This window comes from Staurois parvus, unplaced genomic scaffold (assembly GCF_062004578.1).
Source record: "Staurois parvus isolate SC_StPar_1 unplaced genomic scaffold, SC_StPar_1.0 ptg001221l, whole genome shotgun sequence".
NCBI classification, from domain to species: domain Eukaryota; kingdom Metazoa; phylum Chordata; class Amphibia; order Anura; family Ranidae; genus Staurois; species Staurois parvus.
This window is the reverse complement of record NW_028319017.1, coordinates 873,222-900,899: the sequence shown is the minus strand read 5'-3', so window position 1 is coordinate 900,899 and position 27,678 is coordinate 873,222. Positions and strand designations below refer to the sequence as shown.

Below are 27,678 nucleotides of genomic sequence, written 5' to 3'. Positions count from 1 at the left end.
GAGCGCCTGCAAGGAGAATATATAGAATTACTCTTCATAGCTAGAATTACACTTCATATCTAGAACTACTCTTCACATCTAGAATTACACTCCATGTCTAGAACTACTCTTCATATCTAGAACTACTCTTCATGTCTAGAACTACTCTTCATATCTAGAATTACACTTCATATCTAGAACTACGCTTCATATCTAGAACTACGTTTAATATCTAGAATTACTCTTCATATCTAGAATTACACTTCATAAATAGAACTACTCTTCATGTCTAGAATTACACTTCATATCTAGAATTACTCTTCATATCTAGAACTACTCTTCATATCTAGAATTACTCTTCATATCTAGAACTACTCTTCATGTCTAGAATTACACTTCATATCTAGAATTGCACTTCATATCTAGAATTACACTTCATATCTAGAACTACTCTTCAGATCTGGAATTACACTTCATATCTAGAATTACACTTCATATCTAGAACTACTCTTCAGATCTAGAATTACACTTCATATCTAGAATTACACTTCATATCTAGAACTACTCTTCATAGCTAGAATTACACTTCATTTATCATGTAAACATTTAAAAGTCTCGTATTCAGTTTGAGGATTTCACTAATGAAAATTTAATTGCAATTATAAGTCAACATAGTTTTTTTTTCTTGAAGAATGTGGGAGGAGTAGAACCTCTGTTACATTGTTATCATTATACAGTGCGGAAGGGGGGGGGGGGGGGTTCAGCGGGAACGAGGGGGAATGTAATTTTGGCACCTCCAGCACTAAATGTATGTACTGGCAAGGGGTGCCGGAGTGTACTGGAGGATCTACTGTTGCTGGCTGCTAGAGGATCTGTTATCACAGGGGGGGGGGGGTATATTTTTGTATGGCAGTCTATTGTCTCTAGGGAGAACTATTGCTGCTGGAAGGGATCTACTGCTGAGGGAGGGATCTTTTATCAATGGCTACTGGGGGATCTATTGTTGCTAGAGAGGATCTATTTTTTGCATGGCTGTCTATTGTTTCTGGGAAGGGGTCAATTGTTGCTGGAAGGGATCTACTGCTGAGTGAGGGGTCTATTGTTACTGGTTCATGGTGAGTCTATTGATGCTGGCTGCTGGGGTATCTGTTGTTGTTTCTGGGGTCTATTGTTGCTAGGGTGGTATTTTGTTGATGGAGATCTATTGTTGCTGGAAATGATCTACTGCTGAGGGATGGATCTATTATTGCTGGCTACTGGGGGATTTATTGTCACTGGAGAGGATCTATTTTTTTGCATGGCTGTCTGTTGTTTCTGGGAAGGGGTCAATTGTTTCTGGAAGAGATCTGGAGGTTTCTGGGTTCTATTGTTGCTGGGGAGGTGTTTTGTTGCAGGGGTCCACTGTTGCTGGGGAGATCTATTGTTTCTGGAAGGGATCTACTGCTGAGGGAAGGATCTATTATTGCTTAGTCCTGGGGCATATATTGTCATTGAAGTGAATCTATTTTCTGCATGGCTGTCTATTGTTTCTGGAAAGGGGTCAATTGTTTCTGGAGGGATCTACTGCTGAGGGAGGGGTCTATTGTTGCTGGCTGCTTTTGAGTCTATTTATGCTGGCTGCTGGGGGATGTGTTGTTGTTTCTGGGGTTTATTGTTGCTGGGGTGGTATTTTGTTGTGGGGGTCCCATGTTGCTGGGGAGATCTATTGTTGCTGGAAGGGATCTACTGCTGAGGGAGGGATCTATTATTTCTTGGTCCTGGGGGATCTATTGTCACTGGAGTGGATGTATTTTTTGTATGATGGTCTATTGTTTCTGGGAAGAGGTCAGTTGTTTCTGGATGGAATGTACTGCTGAGGGAGGGGTCTGTTGTTGCTGGCTGCTGGTGCGTCTATTGATGCTGGCTGCAGGGGGATATGTTGCTGTTTCTGGGGTCTATTGCTGCTGGGAAGATCTATCGTTGCTGGAAGGGATCTACTGCTGAGAGAGGATCTATTATTGCTTGGTCCTAGAGGATCTATTGTCACTGGAGAGGATCTATTTTTTGCATGGTGGTCTATTGTTTCTGGGAAGGGGTCAATTGTTTCTGGAAGAAATCTACTGCTGAGGGAGGTGTCTATTGTTGTTAACTGATGGTGAGTCTATTGATGCTGGCTGCTGCTGTTGTTTCTGGGGTCTATTGTTGCTGGGGTGGTATTTTGCTGTGGGGGTGCATTGTTGCTGGGGAGATCTATTGTTGCTGGGGGTGGTATTTTTTTGCAGGGGTCCATTGTTGCTGGGGAGATCTATTGTTGCTGGGGTGGTATTTTGCTGTGGGGGTCCATTGTTGTTGGAGGAGGATCTATTGCTGCTGTATGCAGGGGGATCTACTTTATTGCTTTTCTTGTTATCATTAACAAATTCCATAGAAATGACAGCACCACAAAATGATACCTGGCTCTGTATTCTCTAAAAGGGGCGGTACTGGGAGGTGGGAATGGGGTGGAGACAAAGGACAGTGCTCGGAAGTTGGAAAGGGGCGGAGTCAAGAAGTGACTCAGAAGGGGCGTTCCTGCACCTATTCTCTGAGAAAAAAATCCCTGACCCAAAGTAATAAGGAGATTTCTTCTCGCTTCCTGTGACAGTGAGGGAAAGTCTGCAAAATCCACAAAATCAGGAACGGGGCGGACTGACAAATCATGGGGCCCCCGGGCAATAGGGGATCATGGGGCCCCTGTGTCCTTGCCGAAACTCAAAAAAGCCTATGAAAAAGGTACCAGGGGCATCTCATGGGGCCCCCTACTGACCCTGGGCCCTCGGGCGGTGCCTGAGTTCCCAAATGGTCAGTCCGCCCCTGATCAGGAATAAAAGTTTGGGGAGGCTAGAACCCGTGTCAGATTGTTACATCTGTCTATGTCCCTTTTGTAGATTTTCCCTCACTTCCCATTTGTGAGAACCATTGTCACCAGGAAATGAGGCGAAATGTCTCTGCCGAAGCTAAAATAAACTGGCGGGGGGTCCAAACCTCCTTCACTCCATGCAAAAAAGCTAACATTTTTGACTAGTCATCCACTTTGAAGGTACAAATATGGCTTCTATTGCTATCCTCCTAGGTCAGGGGTCGGCAAGCCGCGGCTCGCGAGCCACATGCGGCTCTTTACACATTTTAATGCGGCTCTTCTGTGTGCTGGGTGCCCGCTCCCCTCCCTCCTCTCGGGCGGCCGAGGACTCTGCAGCTAGCCCAGCAATGATTGGCCAGTCTCGCTGCCACTCACATCCTGATAGCTAGTGATTGGCTGTCAGGATGTGTGTAGGCGGGGCAGCGTGACGAACGTGAGGGGAGCTAGGCTCCTCTCACAGTCCGCCCTGAAGACCGGAACGGCGCGGGGAACACGGCGAGAGGAACGCGCGGAGCAAAGGTAAGTGAATTGACACAGGGGGGACTTGGGGACTTAATATGGGGGATGAATTAATATGGGGGATGAATTACTATATGGGGGATGAATTACTATGGGGATGAATTACTATATGGGGGATGAATTACTATGGGGGATGAATTACTATATGGGGGATGAATTACTATGGAGGATGAATTACTATATGGGGAATGAATTACTATATGGGGGATGAATTACTATGGGGGATGAATTACTATATGGGGGATGAAGTACTATGGGGTATGAATTACTATATGGGGGATGAATTACTATGGTGGATGAATTACTATATGGGGGATGAATTACTATATGGGGGATGAATTACTATATGGGGGATGAATTACTATATGAGGGATGAATTACTATGGGGAATGAATTACTATATGGGGGATGAATTACTATGGGGATGAATTACTATATGAGGGATGAATTACTATATGGGGGATGAATTACTATGGGAATGAATTACTATATGGGGGATGAATTAATATGGGGGATGAATTACTATATGGGGGATGAATTACTATATGGGGGATGAATTACTATGGGAATGAATTACTATATGGGGGATGAATTAATATGGGGGATGAATTACTATATGGGGGATGAATTACTATGGGGATGAATTACTATATGAGGGATGAATTACTATGGGGGATGAATTACTATATGGGGGATGAATTACTATATGGGGGATGAATTACTATATGGGGGATGAATTACTATGGGGGATGAATTACTATATGGGGGATTAATTACTATGGGGGATGAATTACTATGGGGATGAATTACTATATGAGGGATGAATTACTATGGGGGATGAATTACTATGGGGGATGAATTACTATGGGGGATGAATTACTATATGGGGGATGAATTACTATGGGGGATGAATTACTATATGGGGGATGAATTACTATATGGGGGATGAATTACTATGGGGGATGAATTACTATATGGGGATTAATTACTATGGGGGATGAATTACTATGGGGGATGAATTACTATATGGGGGATGAATTTTTATGGGGGATGAATTACTATGGGGGATGAATTACTATATGGGGGATGAATTACTATATGGGGGATGAATTACTATAGGGGGGATGAATTACTATATGGGGGATGAATTACTATATGGGGGAGGAATTACTATATGGGGATGAATTACTATATGAGGGATGAATTACTATATGGGGGAGGAATTACTATATGGGGGATGAATTACTATATGGGGGATGAATTACTATATGGGGGATGAATTACTATGGGGGATGAATTACTATATGGGGGATGAATTACTATATGGGGGATGAATTACTATGGGGGATGAATTACTATATGGGGGATGAATTACTATATGGGGGATGAATTACTATGGGGGATGAATTACTATAAAAACTTATTGAAACTAAAAACAGTGTACCATCCTATGTATTTTCAGTTTTAAAAATGTGGCTCTCAAAATAAATTTCAATCGTGGTTTTGGCGAGATTTGGCTCAGTTGAAAAAAAAGGTTGCCCACCACTGACCTAGGTGATTGGTTGTCTTTGACTTCAATATTTTGAGTGACTGACCTAAAACAGCAAAGTGAAGTCAGAAAACTATCTCTGCATTTTAAGTCATTTAAACTTGTGAAGCAAATACATAACATGACAGCCAAAGAATTGGCATTTTCAGAAGTCTGTGACCACAACCCAAATCCCCCCCCCCAAGGGGGTCTAAGATGTAAGCACTGCTTTGTGAACTCTGATAAAAGGAAGGGGGGCTTTGGTGAGCAGAGACAGAGTTACCCTTTACATTAGAGTGCACAGATCTCCCCCTTGCAGTGAAATTCTGTGGACTCCGATGTAAGGGTGCTCCGTGGACTCTGATGTAAGGGGGGTGCTCTGCAGACTCTGATATAAGGGAGTTCTGCTGACTTTGATATAAGGGGGGCTCTGCAGATACTGATATAAAGGGGGCGCTCTGTTGACTCTGATGAAAGGGGGTGGCTCTGCAGACTCTGATGTAGGGAGGCGCTGTGGACTCTGTATGGGTGGTATGGGTGTTCCTTCCCAATTATAAGGTCACGTTGGTAATGTGGGAGTTCATTGGCTGTATCTGGGACTACGTAACTGTAGTATTGTCCCTGAGGCAGTGTAGTAGCGGCTGGGGCCTTTTCATTGGGTGTCAGATACAGCCGAGTTTTTGATGTAACGGTGCCTTCGAAGACCTTGGACCCGATTGGGGTCATTACTGTCAGTTATTATTTGAGTGTACTGTAAGAAGTGTTATGTTAAATAAATGGCTGCTATGGCCGGTTTTACACCAAAAAGAGAGTCGCGTGGTTATTTAGGTGGGGGAGGTTGAAGGGTGGTGGTGGTTTTTATGGATTAGGGGTAAGTATTAGCCTCCATATTCTGCATGTCCATCAGTCATGACCCGATACCATTATAGGTTCCCTGTAAACTGTCTACAAGATTAAATTCATGAATGGCGAGAAATTCCCGATAATTTTTAGGCCAATAACAGATGTTCTTATACTTACATATAACTGAACTCTTTCTGTAAGTTTCTGGAATTCCTGAGATGAAGGATTTCTATATTGTGGTATGAAGTCCAGATCCATATGTATAGTGAAAAAGTAAAAATAGGTTTTCTCAGTTTGGGGCATAGTTGTAGTTGTAGGTGGGACAGTTGTAGTTGGTACCGCTGTAGTTGTAGGTGAGGCAGTTGTAGTTGGTACTTCTGTAGTTGTAGGTGGGGCAGTTGTAGTTGGTACCGCTGTAGTTGTAGGTGAGGCAGTTGTAGTTGGTACTTCTGTAGTTGTAGGTGGGGCAGTTGTAGTTGGTACTTCTGTAGTTGTAGGTGGGACAGTTGTAGTTGGTACCGCTGTAGTTGTAGGTGGGGCAGTTGTAGTTGGTACTGCTGTAGTTGTAGGTGGGGCAGTTGTAGTTGGTACCGCTGTAGTTGTAGGTGGGGCAGTTGTAGTTGGTACCGCTGTAGTTGTAGGTGGGGCAGTTGTAGTTGGTACCTCTGTAGTTGTAGGTGGGGCAGTTGTAGTTGGTACCGCTGTAGTTGTAGGTGGGGCAGTTGTAGTTGGTACCGCTGTAGTTGTAGGTGGGGCAGTTGTAGTTGGTACTTCTGTAGTTGTAGGTGGGGCAGTTGTAGTTGGTACTGCTGTAGTTGTAGGTGGCGCAGTTGTAGTTGGTACCGCTGTAGTTGTAGGTGGGGCAGTTGTAGTTGGTACTTCTGTAGTTGTAGGTGGGGCAGTTGTAGTTGGTACTTCTGTAGTTGTAGGTGGGGCAGTTGTAGTTGGTACTGCGGTAGTTGTACGTGGGGCAGTTGTAGTTGGTACCTCTGTAGTTGTAGGTGGGGCAGTTGTAGTTGGTACCGCTGTAGTTGTAGGTGGGGCAGTTGTAGTTGGTACTTCTGTAGTTGTAGGTGGGACAGTTGTAGTTGGTGCTGTTGTAGTTGTAGGTGGGGCAGTTGTAGTTGGCGCTGTTGTAGTTGTAGGTGGGGCAGTTGTAGTTGGTGCTGTTGTAGTTGTAGGTGGGGCAGTTGTAGTTGGTGCTGTTGTAGTTGTAGGTGGGGCAGTTGTAGTTGGTGCTGTTGTAGTTGTAGGTGGGGCAGTTGTAGTTGGTGCTGTTGTAGTTGTAGGTGGGGCAGTTGTAGTTGTCTCCACAGTTGTTGTTGGTACTGCAATGACATGTAAGGAACATTTTTTTTGTGTTATATATTAACCTGGTTAAAAAAAAATATTGCCAGTGCAATTTTATCCTCCTTCTCTTTGATTATTGAACATTGATTAAGGTGTTACCAAACCCCGGACACCGCATTCACTATATCCGGTCCCCCCGGACCCTGCATTCACTATATCCGGTCCCCCCGGACCCTGCATTTACTATATCCGATCCCCCCGGACCCTGCATTTACTATATCCGGTCCCCTCGGACCCTGCATTCACTATATCCGCTCTCCCCGGACCCTGCATTCACTATATCTGGTCTCCCCAGACCCTGCATTCACTATATCCGCTTTCCCTGGACCCTGCATTCACTATATCTGGTCTCCCCAGACCCCGCATTCACTATATCCGCTCTCCCTAGACCCTGCATTCACTATATCTGGTCTCCCCAGACCCTGCATTCACTATATCTGGTCTCCCCGGACCCTGCATTCACTATATCCGCTTTCCCCAGATCCTGCATTCACTATATCCGCTTTCCCAGACCCTGCATTCACTTTATCTGGTCTCCCGGGACCCCGCATTCACTATATCCGCTCTCCCCGGACCCTGCATTCACTATATCCGCTCTCCCCGGACCCTGCATTCACTATATCTGGTCTCCCTGGACCCTGCATTCACTATATCCGCTCTCCCCGGACCCTGCATTCACTATATCTGGTCTCCCCGGGCCCTGCACTCACTATATCCGCTCTCCCCGAACCCTGCATTCACTATATCCGCTCTCCCCGGACCCTGCATTCACTATATCCGCTCTCCCCGGACCCTGCATTCACTATATCTGCTCTCCCCGGACCCTGCATTCACTATATCTGGTCTCCCTGAACCCTGCATTCACTATATCTGGTCTCCCCGGACCCTGCATTCACTATATCTGCTCTCCCCGAACCCTGCATTCACTATATCCGCTCTCCCTGGACCCTGCATTCACTATATCCGCTCTCCCTGGACCCTGCATTCACTATATCTGCTCTCCCTGGACCCTGCATTCACTATATCCGGTCTCCCCGGACCCTGCATTCACTATATCTAGTCTCCCCGGACCCTGCATTCACTATATCCGGTCTACCCGGACCCTGCATTCACTATATCCGCTCTCCCTGGACCCCGCATTCACTATATCTGCTCTCCCCGGACCCTGCATTCACTATATCTGCTCTCCCCGGACCCTGCATTCACTATATCTGGTCTCCCTGAACCCTGCATTCACTATATCTGGTCTCCCCGGACCCTGCATTCACTATATCTGCTCTCCCCGAACCCTGCATTCACTATATCCGCTCTCCCTGGACCCTGCATTCACTATATCTGCTCTCCCCGGACCCTGCATTCACTATATCTAGTCTCCCCGGACCCTGCATTCACTATATCCGGTCTACCCGGACCCTGCATTCACTATATCCGCTCTCCCCGGACCCTGCATTCACTATATCTGCTCTCCCCGGACCCTGCATTCACTATATCCGCTCTCCCCGGACCCTGCATTCACTATATCCGCTCTCCCCGGACCCTGCATTCACTATATCCGCTCTCCCCGGACCCTGCATTCACTATATCCGCTCTCCCCGGACCCTGCATTCACTATATCCGCTCTCCCCGGACCCTGCATTCACTATATCCGCTCTCCCCGGACCCTGCATTCACTATATCCGCTCTCCCCGGACCCTGCATTCACTATATTTGCTCTCCCCGGACCCTGCATTCACTATATTCGCTCTCCCCGGACCCTGCATTCACTATATCCGGTCTCCCCGGACCCTGCATTCACTATATTCGCTCTCCCCGGACCCTGCATTCACTATATCCGCTCTCCCCGGACCCTGCATTCACTATATCTAGTCTCCCCGGACCCTGCATTCACTATATCTAGTCTCCCCGGACCCTGCATTCACTATATCTAGTCTCCCCGGACTCTGCATTCACTATATTCGCTCTCCCCGGACCCTGCATTCACTATATCTAGTCTCCCCGGACTCTGCATTCACTATATCCGGTCTCCCCGGACCCTGCATTCACTATATCCGCTCTCCCCGGACCCTGCATTCACTATATCCGCTCTCCCCAGACCCCGCATTCACTATATCTAGTCTCCCCGGACCCTGCATTCACTATATCCGCTCTCCCCGGACCCCGCATTCACTATATCTAGTCTCCCCGGACCCTGCATTCACTATATCCGCTCTCCCCGGACCCCGCATTCACTATATCTAGTCTCCCCGGACCCTGCATTCACTATATCCGCTCTCCCCGGACCCCGCATTCACTATATCTAGTCTCCCCGGACCCTGCATTCACTATATCCGTTCTCCCCGGACCCTGTACTGTTGTGGGTTTAGTAACACTTTGAGTATCCTACCAATATGAGTTTCCCCCGAGGGATCAGTCGGTGTCTTTTAGCATGAATGTACAATATTCAGGAATTTCAGTTACAATAAGAGAGGGTGAAGAGATTTGCCTTCCCTACATTAGCGTGTTCTTCTTTGTTTAGATCACATTACTAAGACATATAAAATGAACTGCGACAAGTTTTCTGCTCATACAAATAGGGGGGATATTCTTGTGGCCGTGCAGCTTCAGCATCTGAACCCCATTTGGGACGTTTGAATGATTTGTCTCATTTTACTCGAGGCCTTCATTAACAAGTAGTCATGTTTTATAGTTACAGCCAGGGGCGGACTGACAACTCATGGGGCCCCCGGGCAATAGGGGATCATGGGGCCCCTGTGTCCTTGCCCAAACTCAAAAAAGCCTATGAAAAAGGTACCAGGGGCATCTCATGGGGCCCCCTACTGACCCCGGGCCCTCGGGCAGTGCCCGAGTTTCCAAATGGTCAGTCCACCCCTGGTTACAGCTTTTAGGGAGCTTGTATCACATGCGGCAAAATGAGGTGCATTCTGGGTAAAAACTTTCTCTTTTTAAGGGGTCTGATATTTCTTTGCAACAATGAGAAGATGCATTTCTGGAGTCGTAAAAATAGCAATGCCACCATCAGAGCCGGGACAAGAGGTGGGCAGGAGGGGCAGCTGTCCTGGGCAGTAAACCCATTCTATGGCATGTGGGGGGGGAGGGGGTGCAGTTCCACATCCTTGCCCTTGGTAATAGAAGAACATGTCCTGGTACTGCTCACCACAGGATCATTTTTACACAATACTCCGCCTACAATAGAAGAGGCGATATACTTTTAGTTTTCATGGTTCATATTTTTAACTGCCACCAATTTGCTAATTCCAATTTCTGCAGCTATTGGACCCTCTGAATGTATTAAATTGAAAGCCTAAAAAAAATAATGCGGCCACCTCTATGGACTGGTAAGCTGTAATAAGTTACAATTTAGATTTCTGAATTCAGATTCTTTACCATTCCTAAGAAAAATTAATAATAGCGCCTATGGTCAAAATTGTATAACTTACTAATAGTGCACCAGCTGCAAAAAAAACCACCATATATAAAGTGTACCAATTAATAAATAATTTGCGCTAGTAAATATATATAAATATATGTAAAGAAATCATCAAATCATAAGTCCAGAAAAATATATATATACCAATACCACAGAAAAATATAAAAAACTTTTTAGGTGCAAAAAAACTTTTGTGCAAAAGGAGTGTCTCAATATAAAAAAAAAAAAGTGTCTCAATATAAAAAAATTTCACCAAAAAACCTTGATAATATAATGGCAGATCATCCAAAAAAATATCTTCAGAAACGGAAGCTCTCCAACACACCGATCCTCATCGATCGAAATAACAGGACGAAAAACTTTGTAGTTAATCGAAAATCCACTTCTCCAATAGAAAAAGGACCACCTTCAAACGTATCCATGGGGGGAAATGCCAAGCACTCGAGAGAAACAGGGACACAAAGCCAACATATTAATCCTTTCTCATAGGGATCTCCCAAAGCACTGCTCATGGGGGGAGGGAGACACAGCCATCACCGACAGGCCAAAAATGAACCTTCACAGCAGCCTATAACACACTGCGACCAAAGGCGGCCTCCTCAGTGGGCCTTACAACAATCTGATAAAACCTTGTAAAGGTGCGAATCAATGACCAGGTTATGGCCTGTTAGAAAAAGTACACAGGTGGTGCAAACACCTAGCGCATTATCCAAAGTTTATTAAGGAGGCGGAGCCTCTGAAACGCGTTGCGGCCCGCCCAACTGTCACTCACGGCATCTGTCACATACCTTGGCCAGCCAGCGGGAGCGAGCGGAGAGACGCCGTTGACCTCCATCTTGCAGCGGGTCTCCATCCACGCCTTGTAGCGATCGGCTGCTCCACTATCCTGGGGAGAGCTGTGTCTGCATGTCACTCCGACCTTGGCAGCTGATCACAGGTTTTTTACATCTCTTTGGTCAGCAGACCCACTAATCTAGGACGGATGGCCATACCCTGAGGGTTAATCTGCATATCCAGAGAGTTACTTCTGTTTCAATATAAAGGAGCTTTAAAGAAATGGCCGCAGCGATAAAAGAAGAAAATAATTAGCGCAGGGCAGGCATGACTAGGCCCAGAGTGGGAAGGAAGACGTGTAAGGGGTTAATGATAGTATTAGGGTTGGTAAAGGATAGCTGGGGGATCTGGTTGGTAGAGGAGAGTGTAGGTGGGGTCTCCTGCACTTTAGGGTGGGGTGTTCTGGGGAGGGGCGTCAGTTGGGAGCTGGATGTGGGAGAGAGAGCTTCCCTCCCGCCCGCCCTGTTTGGTGAATGTTGTGTTCCTCCTGGGGGGGTTAATTTGGTTCCTGGGCGGTGGTTGGTCTTTGGAGGCGGTTCTTATCTTGGAGGTACAAAATGGTGTGGGACCCATCGTTGGTATGGGATGCCCGGGAACATTCCCAGTTAACCGAGGTTTAACTGGAAGGTGGTGGTGCTGCACTGCGGACGGTATGGTTGTCTCCGAGCTGGTTGGTTGCGGCTGGAAGCCTAGTGGAATATGGTTGTCCGCAGGTGCATTTCGGATCGTTTTGGGGGTGCCTTCAAAGACCAATGACAACTCTTTATGTTTTCTGTTATAAGGATTGGTTGATGTGTTTAAACTTGATTGGTTAATAAAAGGCCGTGTTGGCCATTTTACTCCAAAATTGGTGTTGTGTTTTCTGTAAGTATAGTAAGTAAAGGGGATTGGTAGGGAAGGGTAATGGTGGTGTAGTGGGGTCTGGATGAACCTATCTCGGGTGCACTAGTCAAGGACGAGGACCATCTTCACCAACCCCAAAACATCTATTCTGATGACCCACCATCTTTGAGAGGGGAGTCCATCAACCCTATACCTGTTTGATGACATCTGGATTTTAATATAAGGCGCAATAACTATGCGCTTCCGGTGAGTGCGCATTACCTTTACCACTATTGCACTGATACCGGATCCAGGGTCATTAAGCATGAGAGTCACTTTATAAATTGTTCATATTGGAACTTTTTTTGATTTTACCATTTTGACTTTTAATTGAATTTTTATTCTGTGGTCTTAGTGATTTTACACGAAGAGTCATTGGGACATTGTATTCATTCTAGCGCTGCACTTTCTTGTTTAATATCTATGTTTTAGAGTGCTATTGGTTACCTTTTGTGCACAGCAGCTTTGTTTTTGTTTTAAGGTGCTCGCACCTCTTTTATTATATACTGAAAAATGGCTGCCAAGGCCAAAATCTGTTCCTTGATTGTGCCCAAGGCCATTCTCAAATCAGCTCCATACTGGAGGAAAGCCAAGATCCGTCCTACAAAATATTTGCAATTGAAGATTCGACCTACAAAATATTTGCAAGGATGAAAGTTCCTCACCTCACACCAGTCAACATATGATTTCCAGGTTTTATGGTAAATCTTCATAGAAGTAGCCACCCTGGCTACTTTCTAGTAGGTTGGGAATGACTGTATCAGACACCCTCCACTATCCTTCAAGACTCCGTTACAGCCAGCGGCTGTAAAAAAGGATGGAAGATCAGACCTTGTGCCAGAAAGTCTGGCTGAGCCTGAAGATTCCAAGGATTGTCCACTGAGATGATCACAATGTCTGAACTGTCCGCCCACTAGACCCAAAAAGAACAATCTTCCTTTCATCAGTCCACAAAATGTTGCGCCATTTCTCTTTAGGCCAGTCAATGTGCTCTTTGGCAGATTGTAACCTCTTCAGCACACGTCTTTTTTCCAACAGTGGGACTTTGCGGGGACGTCTTGCAGATAGCTTGGCTTCACATAGGCGTCTTCTAATTGTAACAGTCCTCACAGGGAACGTCACACCTTCTTTCATCTTCCTGGAGCTGATTGTTGGCTGAGTCCGCCCCATTTTGGCTATTCTTCTATCCATTCCAATGGTAGTTTTTCTCTTTCTTCCACGTCTTTCAGGTTTTGGTTGCCATTTTAAAGCATTTGCGATCATTTTAGCTGAGCAGCCGATCATTTTCTGCACTTCTTTATATGTTTTCCCCTCTCCAATCAACTTTTTAATCAAGGTACGCTGTTCTTCTGAACAATGTCTGGAACGACCCATTTTCCTCAGAATTTCAGAGAGAAATGCACTGTAACCAGCATGTACAACATTTGCTGCCTTCCTTCCTTAAATAAGGGCAATCATTGCCACCTGTTTTTCAAAGAATGAATGACCTCACTAATAGATCTCCAGGCTGGCTCTGCTATGTGACCCTACCCACGCTGATGCAAGAGGCCAGCAGCACCCGTCCAGAGCACGGTTCTTTCCCTGCACCGCGACTCCCAGGACAATGGTCTGCCCTCCTTGCTCCTCCACTGAGACCCACTAAAGAGTGCCAGCCACTGCGGGAGCCTTGGCCCCTGGTACCTCAGCCATCCGCTCCAGATGTCCAGCCTAGATGACGTCCCATATCTATTACCTGATGCCTGAATTTTACCCACATCTTGTGAGTTTTTAATATCTTGTGTACAATAAACAGTTACCATTTTTACTACACTTAGTCTGGCGCACCTCTCTCTCCTCTATTCTCTCCACACAGAGTTCCGGTTTACTCTAGAGCAGGGGTGGGCAAACTTTTTGACTTGAGGGCCGCAATGGGTTCATATATTGGACCCGTGGCCGGACCAAGAGTAGATGAATGATGTGTATGTGTCATCCATAGTAAGTATAGTAATATTCCCTCATATAGTAATTCATCCCCCATAGTAAGCATAGTAATTAATCCCCCATATAGTAATTGATCCCCCATATAGTAATTCATCCCCCATAGTAATTCATCCCCCATATAGTAATTCATCCCGCATAGTAATTCATCCCCCATAGTAATTCATCCCCCATATAGTAATTCATCCCCCATAGTAATTCATCCCCCATAGTAATTCATCCCCCATATAGTAATTCATCCCCCATATAGTAATTCATCCCCCATATAGTAATTCATCCCCCATAGTAATTCATCCCCCATATAGTAATTCATCCCCCATAGTAATTCATCCCCCATATTAATTCATCCCTCATATAGTATTTCATCCCCCACAGTACTATTCCCCCCCAAGTAGTAAGCCAAGTCCCCCCTGTGTCAATTTACTTACCTTTGCTCCGCGCGTTCCTCTCGCCGTGTTCCCGCGCCGTTCCGGTCTTCAGGGCGGACTGTGAGAGGAGCCTAGCTCCCCTCACGTTCATCACGCTGCCCCGCCTACACACATCCTGACAGCCAATGTATCACGCTCCGCGGGCCGGATTAAAAGGTCCGCCGGGCCGTAAATGGCCCGCGGGCCGTAGTTTGCCCATTGCTGCTCTAGAGAGTGCGGCCTCATGATGGTGTTCATATTGCAGATATATATACAGTATATATATTCGTTTTTTTACCAACCCCCCTCCTGCCCAGTACTACCTGAGTTATAAGACTCCTCCACCATTTGAACTATTCAAGCTGCAAACCCTTCCTTAACTACCATATACGTTATATATTTATCTCTCCCCACCCTCTCCTCCCCCCCGCCCTAGTCTTGCGGAGAAGTCCCCATGCTCTCCTATAACTGAATTATTTACACACCTCTAAATACTTTTTGTGGTCCGCATACCCACTACTACCTCTCCTGCTCCAATACGCACTTCTGTTTTATTACATCATCTCTTCATCCTCTTCTACTGAAGCAGGTTCCAGAGAATGACAGCTTTACATCTGGATTTGGTGACATTGTGCAGAGAGCTGACCATCAGTGGCCATCACCTTCAGACACTAGAAAGTTGAGGAACATCCTGTATGGGAGGGATTATATAGGGCCATCTTGCCCGTGCATTCCACCACACTCACTACCGCTGGTCGGCTCAGTGTATCTCCCTGGCATTATACCTGATGAGGCTTTTACCTGACTGCTATCTTGTAAGAGCTTTAACCTTTACTACTCAATAAACTGCTGCATACTGCACTTAGAGGCGCCTTCCATGCTATTGACGTCACTAGAGTCTGCTTCCACTCTTGAAGAGCTGCTCCAGTGCACAGCGTGCTCCCATGTCATCTGGTCTCCCTTCCCTCCACTGGATGCCCAAGATCCTTTTCTCCTGGAGGTCATACCATTGCAGAGCGCCCTACGACCACCGGTAATACAGGTGAGTTGGGGGTCAGTTTTCAAGGTGCACCGGTGCGTGATTTACAATGAATGGCCCCCCATCAATCGTGCATTACCATGTATTGTGGCAACAAATGGAAAACTTCCCCTTTACTGGCCGTTACTGCAACACACAAGGGTGACGCTTCAATCAGGGGGATTCAGCCTTTCATACCTGGGGGCTTCTTGTTACGCTCCCATATTTTGTAGGATAATGGTTTCTATTGGATGCCACTCATCAACTTTAATGAATATTCCATTATGGTTTCACCTACCTGGAGTTGTTGTGTTGGGCAGAATGAGCGGGATGTCCCCCATGGTGCCATTTTCTCGCGCATACTGGTTAAAGGCTGACTGTACATCTGAATCGGTATGATTGTTAGCCGGGTATTCAGCTGCAGCGTCGGCGATGGTGGAACCCGGGCTATAAAGAAAACACACAGAGATATCTCAGCTTTGCTGCCTTTTTTCCTGGGCAGATCGGTCTCCACACAGACATATCGGGGTGATTTACTAAAACTGGAGAGAGAGAAATCTGCTGCAGCTCTGCATAGAAACCAATCAGCTTCCAGGTTTTTGTCAAAGCTTAAAGTGAATCTAAAGCCTTAGGCCTCATTCACACGGGCGTTCCGGATGTCTGTTTTTCATCTGTCCATTTACAGATGAAAAACGGACATCCGTGTATTTCTATGGACTAGTGGATGATCATCCGTTTACATCCGTTAATGTCCATATCCGTTAACATCCCTTTTTTGAATAGAAGAAACTCCTATTTTTTTTTGGTAAAAAAAATGAAAAATGAATGTAAACAGATGAAAATGGATATAAACGGATGAAATACGGATGTAAATGGATATAAACGGATGAAAAATGGATGTAAACGGATGAAAAACATGTAAATGGATATAAACAGATGAAAAATGGATGTAAATGGATGAAAACGGACGTGAACAGATGAAAAACGGATGGAAATTAATGTAAACGGATGAAAAAAGGATGAAATACTGATATAAATGAGAAAATGGATGTAAACTGATCTGTTTTTCTTTGAAAAAACGTGACTGAACTGATGAAAAAAACGGAATGCCCGTGTGAAAGGGGCCTTAAGGTGAAACAACTTCTGTGCTGTGCTGCTGTATCCAGGGCTGCTGCTAGAAACCACGGGGGCTCCATACAACCAACCTGACAGGGCCCCCCCCTACAAAAACCACAGTTTACTATGCTTCAGTTATGAGTGAACACAGTGAGTGACTGGTGCTGATCACTCATTGTGTTCATTCAGGAAAGGAAGGGCTGGTAAATGTGACATATTTACCAGACCTTTCCCCCACTCTCCATCCTGAAGGATCCTATTGTGTGTTTGCAGCTGCCGGTGGGATGGAGAGGATGGAAGTTGGCAGCAATGCGGGGGTGGGGGGCACACAGGGGGGGCCTGGGAAGCAGGGGGAAATGTATGGAGCACAGGGAGGGTGATGGGTGCATTTACTGGAACCGATCCCCTGTATGGCTCTCTCTCTGCAGCAGCTGAAACTCAGCGGTAGGGAGAGGAGAAGAAGCCGGCTTTCAGCTGCTGCAGAGAGAACCATAGAGAGGATCAGTTCCAGTAATTGCCCCCCCCCCCCCCCGCCGCACCCATTACCCTCCCTGCCCATACTGGACTCACCCAGCTGCCTGAGCCCCCCTGCTGTCCTGGCCAGTAGGACTGGTGGTACCCCCTATCTACGACCCTGGCTGTATCCCCCCCAGCACCCCCCTATACTTACCTGAGCCCAATCCGATCCATCGATGTGCCCGAGAGCAGCGACTCTCACTACTGCCTCCCTCCTCTCTGAGCGGATTGATGGCAGCAGGAGCCATTGGCCACTCGCTCTGCGTCACCGGCAGACTACTATATAATAATAAATACTTAGGGGTTGATTTACTAAAGGCCAATAGGGAAAGGGGGGGTGAAGTATAGGGGAGGGGGTGCAGTATAGGGGAGGGGGGTGCAGTACTAAAGGCCAATAGACTGTGCACTTTGCAAGTGCAGGTGCTCCAGAGCTTAGTAAATGGGCAGAAGCTCTGCTGACTTCCATCATCCATTTGCGAGCAAAAATGCTGTTTTTTTTCCCCTTACATGATTGGGTATTCTTGGCGAAGGGGAGCTTCAACTCATTTACTAAACTCTGGAGCAACTGCACTTGCAAAGTGCACAGTCTATTGGCCTTTAGTACTGCACCCCCCTCCCCTATACTGCACCCCCTCCCCTATACTTCACCCCCCCTTTCCCTATACTACACACACACCCCTGTACTGCACACCCTCCCCCCCATTGCACCCCACCCTGTACTGCACACCACCACCCCCTATACTGCATACCCCACCCCTCCCCTATGATGCACACCCCCTCCCCTATACTGCACACACCCCTCCCTTATACTGCAAACCCCCCTCCCCTATACTGCACACCCCTCCCCTATATTGCACCACCCTCCCCTATACTGCACACACCCCTCCCCTATACTGCACACCCCTCCCCTATACTGCACACCCCTCCCCTATACTGCACACACCCCTCCCCTATACTACAACCCCTCCCCTATACTGCACACACCCCTGTACTGCACACCCTCCCCCCCATTGCACCCCACCCTATACTGCACACCACCACCCCCTATACTGCATACCCCACCCCTCCCCTATGATGCACACCCCCTCCCCTATACTGCACACACCCCTCCCTTATACTGCATACCCCCCTCCCCTATACTGCACCACCCTCCCCTATACTGCACACCCCTCCCCTATACTGCACCACCCTCCCCTATACTGCACACACCCCTCCCCTATACTGCACACACCCCTCCCTTATACTGCATACCCCCCTCCCCTATACTGCACACCCCTCCCCTATACTGCACCACCCTCCCCTATACTGCACACACCCCTCCCCTATACTGCACCACCCTCCCCTATACTGCACACACCCCTCCCCTATACTGCACACCCCTCCCCTATACTGCACACACCCCTCCCCTATACTGCACACACCCCTCCCCTATACTGCACCACCCTCCCCTATACTGCACACACCCCTCCCCTATACTGCACCACCCTCCCCTATACTGCACACACCCCTCCCCTATACTGCACACACCCCTCCCCTATACTGCACACCTCTCCCCTATACTGCACACACCACTCCCCCTATACTGCACACACCCCTCCCCTATACTGTATACCCCCCCCCCTATACTGCACACACCCCTCCCCTATACTGCACACACCCCTCCCCTATACTGCACCACCCTCCCCTATACTGCACACACCCCTCCCCTATACTGCACACCTCTCCCCTATACTGCACACACCCCTCCCCTATACTGTATACCCCCCCCTATACTGCACACACCCCTCCCCTATACTGCACCACCCTCCCCTATACTGCACACACCCCTCCTCTATACTGCACGCACCCCTCCCCTATACTGCACCCCCCTCCCCTATGCTGCACCCCCCCTCCCCTATACTGCACACCCCTCCCCTATACTGCACACAGCCCTCCCCTATACTGTATACCCCCCCCCCCATAGAATGACATTGGGGTGACTTACCGGAACTTAATTACCAGGATACGTATACAGTCGGGGTGCGATTTTCGGAGGAAGATTAAACCCTGCCGGGAGAATGTCCATCATTAGTATTATGGATCCGTCACGTCTACATTTACAGGATTAATATTCATCTGAGAATTTCATTCCAAGTATAAGTCAGGACAAAGATTTGTTTTATTAAGAGAATGTGGAAGGATTAGAACAGAGGATTCCACACTTCCTAACCAAAGGGCCTTCAGACTGTAGGGGGGCCGGACTGTGGCCAGCGGGAGTAGAAAATATCCTGGATTCAGTGGAAACAAACAATGCCTCGGACTTTGTGGAAGGAATGGTACCCCATCATTGGTGTCAGTGGGAGGAATAGTGCCCCATCATTGGTGTCAGTGGGAGGAATAGTGCCCCATCATTGGTGTCAGTGGGAGGAATAGTGCCCCATCATTGGTGTCAGTGGGAGGAATAGTGCCCCATCATTGGTGTCAGTGGGAGGAATAGTGCCCCATCATTGGTGTCAGTGGGAGGAATAGTGCCCCATCATTGGTGTCAGTGGAAGGAATAGTGCCCCCTCATTGGTGTCAGTGGGAGGAATAGTGCCCCATCATTGGTGTCAGTGGGAGGAATAGTGTCCCATCATTGATGTCAGTGGGAGGAATAGTGCCCCATCATTGGTGTCAGTGGGAGGAATAGTGTCCCATCATTGGTATCAGTGGGAGGAATAGTGTCCCATCATTGGTATCAGTGGGGGGAATAGTGCCCCATCATTGGTGTCAGTGGGAGGAATAGTGCCCCCTCATTGGTGTCAGTGGGAGGAATAGTGACCCATCATTGGTGTCAGTGGGAGGAATAGTGCCCCATCATTGGTATTAGTGGGAGGAATAGTGCCCCATCATTGGTATCAGTGGGAGGAATAGTGCCCCATCATTGGTGTCAGTGGGAGGAATAGTGCCCCATCATTGGTGTCAGTGGGAGGAATAGTGCCCCATCATTGGTGTCAGTGGAAGGAATAGTGCCCCATCATTGGTGTCAGTGGGAAGAATAGTGCCCCATCATTGGTGTCAGTGGGAGGAATAGTGCCCCATCATTGGTGTCAGTGGGAGGAACTTCTGTGCTGTGCTGCTGTATCCAGGGCTGCTGCTAGAAACCACGGGGCCCCATACAACCAACCTGACAGGGCCCCCCCTTACAAAAACCACAGTTTACTATGCTTCAGTTATGAGTGAACACAGTGAGTGACTGGTGCTGATCACTCATTGTGTTCATTCAGGAAAGGAAGGGCTGGTAAATGTGACATATTTACCAGACCTTTCCCCCACTCTCCATCCTGAAGGATCCTATTGTGTGTTTGCAGCTGCCGGTGGGATGGAGAGGATGGAAGCTGGCAGCAATGCGGGGGTGGGGGGCACACAGGGGGGGCCTGGGAAGCAGGGGGAAATGTATGGTGCACGAAATTTGAATTTCGGAAGACAGTTATATTCTATTTTATTCTTTTATTTACTATTCTAATTCTAATCTGTCATATTCTATTCTCTTTGTTTTTTTAATTCGATTCTAATTTGATTAGAATAAATTTCATCTGAATTTTGGATGAATTTCATTCGTTATTTCGGATTTGTTCCTATTGTAATTTGGAAGTTCGGATACTTCAGAATATCCAAATAATCAAATTCATCTGAATTTTTCAGAATGAAATGAGCCCCACATGTCTATATCACCCCACACATGTCTGTATTACCCCACACATGTCTATATCACCCCACACGTGTCTATATTACCCCACAAGTGTCTATATAGTGCCACACATGTCTATATTACCCCTCACGTGTCTATATTACCCCACACGTGTCTATTTCACCCCACACATGTCTATATAGTGCCACACATGTCTATATTACCCCACACATGTCTATATTACCCCACACGTGTCTATATTACCCCACACGTGTCTATATTACCCCACACGTGTCTATATCACCCCACACCTGTCTATATAGTGCCACACATGTCTATATTACCCCTCACGTGTCTATATTACCCCACACGTGTCTATATTACCCCACGCGTGTCTATATCACCCCATGCGTGTCTATATCACCCCACACGTGTCTATATAGTGCCACACATGTCTATATTACCCCTCACATGTCTATATTACCCCACACGTGTCTATATCACCCCACACGTGTCTATATTACCCCACACGTCTCTATATAGTGCCACACATGTCTATATTACCCCACGCGTGTCTATATCACCCCACACATGTCTATATAGTGCCACACATGTCTATATTACCCCACACATGTCTATATTACCCCACACGTGTCTATATTACCCCACACGTGTCTATATTACCCCACGCGTGTCTATATAGTGCCACACATGTCTATATCACCCCTCACATGTCTATATTACCCCACACATGTCTATATTACCCCACACATGTCTATATTATCCCACACATGTCTTTATTACCCCACACATGTCTATATTACCCCACACGTGTCTATATTAACCCACACATGTCTATATTACCCCACACGTGTCTATATTACCCCACACATGTCTATATTACCCCACACATGTCTATATTACCCCACACATGTCTGTATTACCCCACACATGTCTATATTACCCCACACGTGTCTATATTACCCCACACGTGTCTATATTACCCCACACGTGTCTATATTACCCCACACGTGTCTATATTACCCCACGCGTGTCTATATAGTGCCACACATGTCTATATCACCCCTCACATGTCTATATTACCCCACACATGTCTATATTACCCCACACATGTCTATATTATCCCACACATGTCTATATTACCCCACACGTGTCTATATTACCCCACACATGTCTATATTACCCCACACGTGTCTATATTACCCCACACATGTCTATATTACCCCACACGTGTCTATATTACCCCACACGTGTCTATATCACCCCACACATGTCTATATTACCCCACACATGTGAGGTATGGAGGCAGATGTTGAAATGAGAGCAATACTTCTACATCCATCACGGATGTAGTTGCGGCTCTTTCTTTTTAAAGCACACGAGCTTCCCCCAATAATGTTCTAAATAGTTACTGGAGACTTGCTGTAAATTCATGAATGGCGAGAAATTCCCGATAATATTTAGGCCAATAACAGATGTTCTTATACTTACATAATACTGAACTATTCCTGCAAGTTCCTTATATTTCTGAGATGAAGAAATGCGATAGTCTGGTATGAAGTCCAGTTCCATTATTATAATGATATAGTGAGTATAGGTTTTCGTAGTTGAGGGGGTAGGTGTAGTTGTAGTTGTAGTCAGTGCTGTTGTAGTTGTAGTTGTAGGTGGGACAGTTGTAGTTGTAGGTGGGACAGTTGTAGTTGGCACTGTTGTACTTGTAGGTGGGGCAGTTGTAGTTGGCGCTGTTGTAGTTGTAGGTGGGACAGTTGTAGTTGGCGCTGTTGTAGTTGTAGGTGGGACAGTTGTAGTTGGCGCTGTTGTAGTTGTAGGTGGGACAGTTGTAGTTGGCGCTGTTGTAGTTGTAGGTGGGACAGTTGTAGTTGGCGCTGTTGTAGTTGTAGGTGGGGCAGTTGTAGTTGGCGCTGTTGTAGTTGTAGGTGGGACAGTTGTAGTTGGCGCTGTTGTAGTTGTAGGTGGGACAGTTGTAGTTGGCGCTGTTGTAGTTGTAGGTGGGACAGTTGTAGTTGGCGCTGTTGTAGTTGTAGGTGGGACAGTTGTAGTTGGCGTTGTTGTAGTTGTAGGTGGGGCAGTTGTAGTTGGCGCTGTTGTAGTTGTAGGTGGGACAGTTGTAGTTGGCGCTGTTGTAGTTGTAGGTGGGGCAGTTGTAGTTGGGATTGTTGTAGTTGTAGGTGGGGCAGTTGTAGTTGGCGCTGTTGTAGTTGTAGGTGGGGCAGTTGTAGTTGGCGCTGTTGTAGTTGTAGGTGGGGCAGTTGTAGTTGGCGCTGTTGTAGTTGTAGGTGGGGCAGTTGTAGTTGGCGCTGTTGTAGTTGTAGGTGGGGCAGTTGTAGTTGGGGTTGTTGTAGTTGTAGGTGGGGCAGTTGTAGTTGGCGCTGTTGTAGTTGCAGGTGGGGCAGTTGTAGCTGGCGCTGTTGTAGTTGTAGGTGGAGCAGTTGTAGTTGGTACTTCTGTAGTTGTAGATGGGACAGTTGTAGTTGTCTCCACAGTTGTTGTTGGTACTGCAACGACATGTAAGGAACATTTTTTTTGTGTTATATATTAACCTGGTTAAAAAAAAATATTGCCAGTGCAATTTTATCCTCCTTCTCTTTGGTTATTGAACATTGATTAAGGTGTTACTAAATCCAGGACCCTGCATTCACTATATCCGGTCCCCCCGGACCCCGCATTCACTATATCCGCTCTCCCCGGACCCCGCATTCACTATATCCGGTCCCCCCGGACCCCGCATTCACTATATCCGCTCTCCCCGGACCCCGCATTCACTATATCCGCTCTCCTCGGATCCTGCATTCACTATATCCGCTCTCCCCGGACCCTGCATTCACTATATCCGCTCTCCCAGGACCCTGCATTCACTATATCCGCTCTCCCAGGACCCTGCATTCACTATATCCGTTCTCCTCGGACCCTGCATTCACTATATCCGCTCTCCTCGGACCCTGCATTCACTATATCCGCTCTCCCCGGACCCTGCATTCACTATATCTGGTCTCCCTTGGACCCTGCATTCACTATATCCGCTCTCCCCGGACCCCGCATTCACTATATCCGGTCTCCCCGGACCCTGCATTCACTATATCCGCTCTCCCCGGACCCTGCATTCACTATATCTGCTCTCCCCAGACCCCGCATTCACTATATCCGCTCTCCCCGGACCCTGCATTCACTATATCTGGTCTCCCTTGGACTTTGTATTCACTATATCCGCTCTCCCCGGACCCCGCATTCACTATATCCGCTCTCCCCGGACCCTGCATTTACTATATCCGCTCTCCTCGGACCCTGCATTCACTATATCCGCTCTCCCCGGACCCTGCATTCACTATATCCGCTCTCCCAGGACCCTGCATTCACTATATCCGTTCTCCTCGGACCCTGCATTCACTATATCCGCTCTTCTCGGACCCTGCATTCACTATATCCGCTCTCCCCGGACCCTGCATTCACTATGTCTGGTCTCCCTTGGACCCTGCATTCACTATATCCGCTCTCCCCGGACCCCGCATTCACTATATCCGGTCTCCCCGGACCCTGCATTCACTATATCCGCTCTCCCCGGACCCTGCATTCACTATATCTGCTCTCCCCAGACCCCGCATTCACTATATCCGCTCTCCCCGGACCCTGCATTCACTATATCTGGTCTCCCTTGGACTTTGCATTCACTATATCCGCTCTCCCCGGACCCTGCATTCACTATATCCGCTCTCCTCGGACCCTGCATTCACTATATCCGCTCTCCTCGGACCCTGCATTCACTATATCTGGTTTCCCCGCACCCTGCATTCACTATATCCGCTCTCCCCGGACCCTGCATTCACTATATCCGCTCTCACCGGACCCCGCATTCACTATATCCGCTCTCCCCGGACCCCGCATTCACTATATCTAGTCTCCCCGGACCCTGCATTCACTATATCCGCTCTCCCCGGACCCCGCATTCACTATATCTAGTCTCCCCGGACCCTGCATTCACTATATCCGCTCTCCCCGGACCCTGCATTCACTATATCCGTTCTCCCCGGACCCTGTACTGTTGTGGGTTTAGTAACACTTTGAGTATCCTACCAATATGAGTTTCCCCCGAGGGATCAGTCGGTGTCTTTTAGCATGAATGTACAATATTCAGGAATTTCAGTTACAATAAGAGAGGGTGAAGAGATTTGCCTTCCCTACATTAGCGTGTTCTTCTTTGTTTAGATCACATTACTAAGACATATAAAATGAACTGCGACAAGTTTTCTGCTCATACAAATAGGGGGGATATTCTTGTGGCCGTGCAGCTTCAGCATCTGAACCCCATTTGGGACGTTTGAATGATTTGTCTCATTTTACTCGAGGCCTTCATTAACAAGTAGTCATGTTTTATAGTTACAGCCAGGGGCGGACTGACAACTCATGGGGCCCCCGGACAATAGGGGATCATGGGGCCCCTGTGTCCTTGCCCAAACTCAAAAAAGCCTATGAAAAAGGTACCAGGGGCATCCCATGGGGCCCCCTACTGACCCCGGGCCCTCAGGCAGTGCCCGAGTTTCCAAATGGTCAGTCCACCCCTGGTTACAGCTTTTAGGGAGCTTGTATCACATGCGGCAAAATGAGGTGCATTCTGGGTAAAAACGGTTTCTTTTTAAGGGGTCCGATAATTCTTTGCAACAATGAGAAGATGCATTTCTGGAGTCGTAAAAATGGCAATGCCACCATCAGAGCCGGGACAAGAGGTGGGCAGGAGGGGCAGCTGTCCTGGGCAGTAAACCCATTCTATGGCATGTGGGGGGGGGGAGGGGTGCAGTTCCACATCCTTGCCCTTGGTAATAGAAGAACATGTCCTGGTACTGCTCACCACAGGATCATTTTTACACAATACTCCGCCTACAATAGAAGAGGCGATATACTTTTAGTTTTCATGGTTCATATTTTTAACTGCCACCAATTTGCTAATTCCAATTTCTGCAGCTATTGGACCCTCTGAATGTATTAAATTGAAAGCCTAAAAAGTAAATGATACGGCCACCTCTATGGACTGGTAAGCTGTAATATGTTACAATTTAGATTTTTGATTTTAGATTCTTTACCGTTCCTGTTGTTATGGTGGGTTTGTATATATTTGTGCTAGATATGGCATTTGGACTTGTTCCGGATGTGTCTGATTAACCACCTAAGGACCGCCAACCAGCAATTTACTGCGGACAGAGGACCTCTACCGGCAATCCAGGCACAGGGTGCGCCCAGCCACTCTCCTGCCCGATTTGTCAGCAGGTCCCAGCCATTGATTCATGGCCAGAACCCGCTCATCATTATAGTACATCATGGGACACAAAGCCAACATATTAATCCTTACTCATAGGGATGTCCCAAAGCACTGCTCATGGGGGGAGGGCGACACAGCCATCACCGACAGGCCAAAAATGTACCTGCACAGCAGCCTGTAACACACTGCGACCAAAGGTGGCCTCCTCAGTGGGCCTTACAACAATCTGATAAAATGTCACACTTCCACAAATGTCCTCCCCCCCGAGCCAGTGGGGGTGCTCCCTTTATTGAGATGGAATCTTAGGGTCCACCTTGTCTGGCTTAGAGGACCAATATTTCTATGGAACTGTCTGAAGTCTTCATCCTGGAGATCGAAGCCTGCAAGTGACAAAAGGACTGTCTCGTGGCTACAGGAGTAACAATAAAAGGAACAGTTTCCCTTTAAGATGAGCGCTTACCCTCCTTCCAAAATGGTTAAAAAAATGTTTTCTTCTGAAAACTTATGGATATACTTATCCAAATTTAGCTCAAATATATGTTCCACCTGAAAGAGAAACCCCACCGACAGCTTTTTGAGGGGTAATTCTGCAGGCCGGCATTTTGGCAAAATAATCCTACATATGTGTATGGACAAAGTCCTAAGTGCAAAATGAATGGAATCCTTAAAAACTTCCCCAGCATAAAAAAAGAGCCCGCGGGGCCGGTGCCTACTCTACCTATTTGGTAATCTGACCTTGCCAGAATCTCCTCGTCAGGTATTACTGAGCAGGGTTTTGTGTATGCAGGGTCCAGTGCTGAGCAGCTGCATTACAGGCAATCTCATCATCCTCTTCAGGTTCCAGAGAATGAGAGCTTTACATCTGGATCCGGTGATATTGTGCAGAGAGCTGACCATCAGTGGCCATCACCTTCAGAAACTAGAAACTTGAGGTACATCCTGTATGAGATCAATTATATAGAGGAGAACTTTTTTTGCCAGTGTCCAATCACCTCTAGGTCAGCAGTCCCCAACCAGTGGTCCATGGACCACTGATGGTCCACAAGAGAATATTGGTAAACCCCAGGGGTTCCGTTGCAATTCAACATTGTTATGGATGTGTACCACCCAATGTTGTTTCCAGTGTTGTGCTCAAAGTGCACTGACAGTGAATACTGAACTCAGAGGAAGGCCCTGGGAGTAGTGCAGAGAGCGGGAGGTGAAGAAGGGGCTTCCAATGCCAGCGCTGATCACAGACTGTGGAAGGAGCATGGAGATGGAGAAGATGGCTGGATAAGAAGGTAAGATCTAAGGATGAGTCTGTGTAGGCAGGAGCATGATACAGAGTGAGGAAGGGGAGAGGGCAGAGGGGTGCAGAGAGCCGGAGCATTGTGTGTAGAGGGCAGCAGTGTGATCCAGAGGGAGGGGGGTTAGAGAGCCGGAGCATTGTGTGTAGAGGGCAGCAGTGTGATCCAATGGAGGGGGG

The 27,678-nt window shown here is 47.3% G+C and overlaps 1 protein-coding gene across 1 annotated transcript; it reads right to left on the bottom strand.

Annotated features, from left to right (window-relative positions):
* Positions 1 to 4,950: 4,950 nt before the first annotated feature.
* LOC149438069 (uncharacterized) lies at positions 4,951 to 22,761 on the bottom strand. Its single transcript, XM_089660289.1, has 5 exons — positions 22,436 to 22,761; positions 19,259 to 19,320; positions 15,941 to 16,089; positions 6,555 to 7,075; positions 4,951 to 4,971 (listed from the first exon to the last, which is right to left on the bottom strand). Exons 1-5 carry the CDS (start codon positions 22,514 to 22,516, stop codon positions 4,951 to 4,953), a joined length of 834 nt encoding a protein of 277 aa, XP_089516415.1. The 5' UTR covers positions 22,517 to 22,761.
* Positions 22,762 to 27,678: the final 4,917 nt, after the last annotated feature.

Coding starts and splice junctions, on each gene's coding strand:
- LOC149438069 (XM_089660289.1), bottom strand. CDS start 22,516: ATGGAACTGGACTTCATACCAGACTATCGCATTTCTTCATCTCAGAAA. Junction 19,321..22,435: donor CAGGAATAGTTCAGTATTAT/GTAAGTATAAGA, acceptor TTCTCCCGGCAG/GGTTTAATCTTCCTCCGAAA. Junction 4,972..6,554: donor CGCCACCTACAACTACAGCA/GTACCAACTACA, acceptor TTGCTGTTTTAG/GTCAGTCACTCAAAATATTG.